Genomic DNA, 661 nt, shown 5'->3' on the forward strand with positions numbered 1-661 from the left:
TGTAGGCCTTCACCTTGAGCTGCAATTTGTCAACCAAGTCCTGCAGCCTGGTAACGTTTTTCTTATCTTCCTCAGTCTGTGACAGAAAATATAGACTTGCCTCTTTTAAAATCTGTAGCTGTAAATATAATGTATTGATTTATACTGTACATAATGCAATGTATTGTAGTTGTACCTGATAGGTGAGCTCCTTTACTCTCCTCTCATATTTGCGGACACCCTTAACAGCATCTGCCCCACGTCTCTGCTCAGCCTCAACCTCTGCCTCCAACTCACACACCTTCACAAAAACAGAAAATGTATGAAATATTTGGAATCCGAATCTTATGCATATTTTACTACTGTGCAAGTCTAAATAAAATTGTCTTACTCTCGACTCAAGTTTCTGGAGCTGCTTCTTGCCACCCTTCATGGCCAGATTCTCGGCCTCATCCAGGCGGTGCTGCAGGTCCTTAACAGCAACCTCCAGGTTCTTCTTCATCCTCTCCAGGTGAGAACTAGTATCCTGCTCCTTCTTCAGCTCCTCAGCCATCATAGCAGCCTAAGGGAGACAACATGAAATGATAATTAGAAATATTGGAAAAAACACACTTCACGTGGAGTAAAAGTGAAAACAAAGGAAAGTTAAACCTACAACAGTGATGGCCTTCTTGGCCTTGTC

General features: G+C 42.4%; 1 protein-coding gene across 1 annotated transcript in view; it reads right to left on the reverse strand.

The window, feature by feature from the left end:
• Positions 1–524: 524 nt before the first annotated feature.
• LOC113744208 (myosin heavy chain, fast skeletal muscle-like) overlaps positions 525–661 on the reverse strand; it is a 1868-nt gene continuing 1731 nt past the window's right edge. The window contains exon 4 of the mRNA XM_027272982.1: positions 525–541. Within this exon, the coding sequence (XP_027128783.1) occupies positions 525–541 (17 nt within the window). The remainder of the gene's footprint in view (positions 542–661) is intronic.

The sequence above is a fragment of the Larimichthys crocea genome, chromosome XXI (genome assembly GCF_000972845.2).
Source record: "Larimichthys crocea isolate SSNF chromosome XXI, L_crocea_2.0, whole genome shotgun sequence".
NCBI classification, from domain to species: Eukaryota; Metazoa; Chordata; class Actinopteri; family Sciaenidae; genus Larimichthys; species Larimichthys crocea.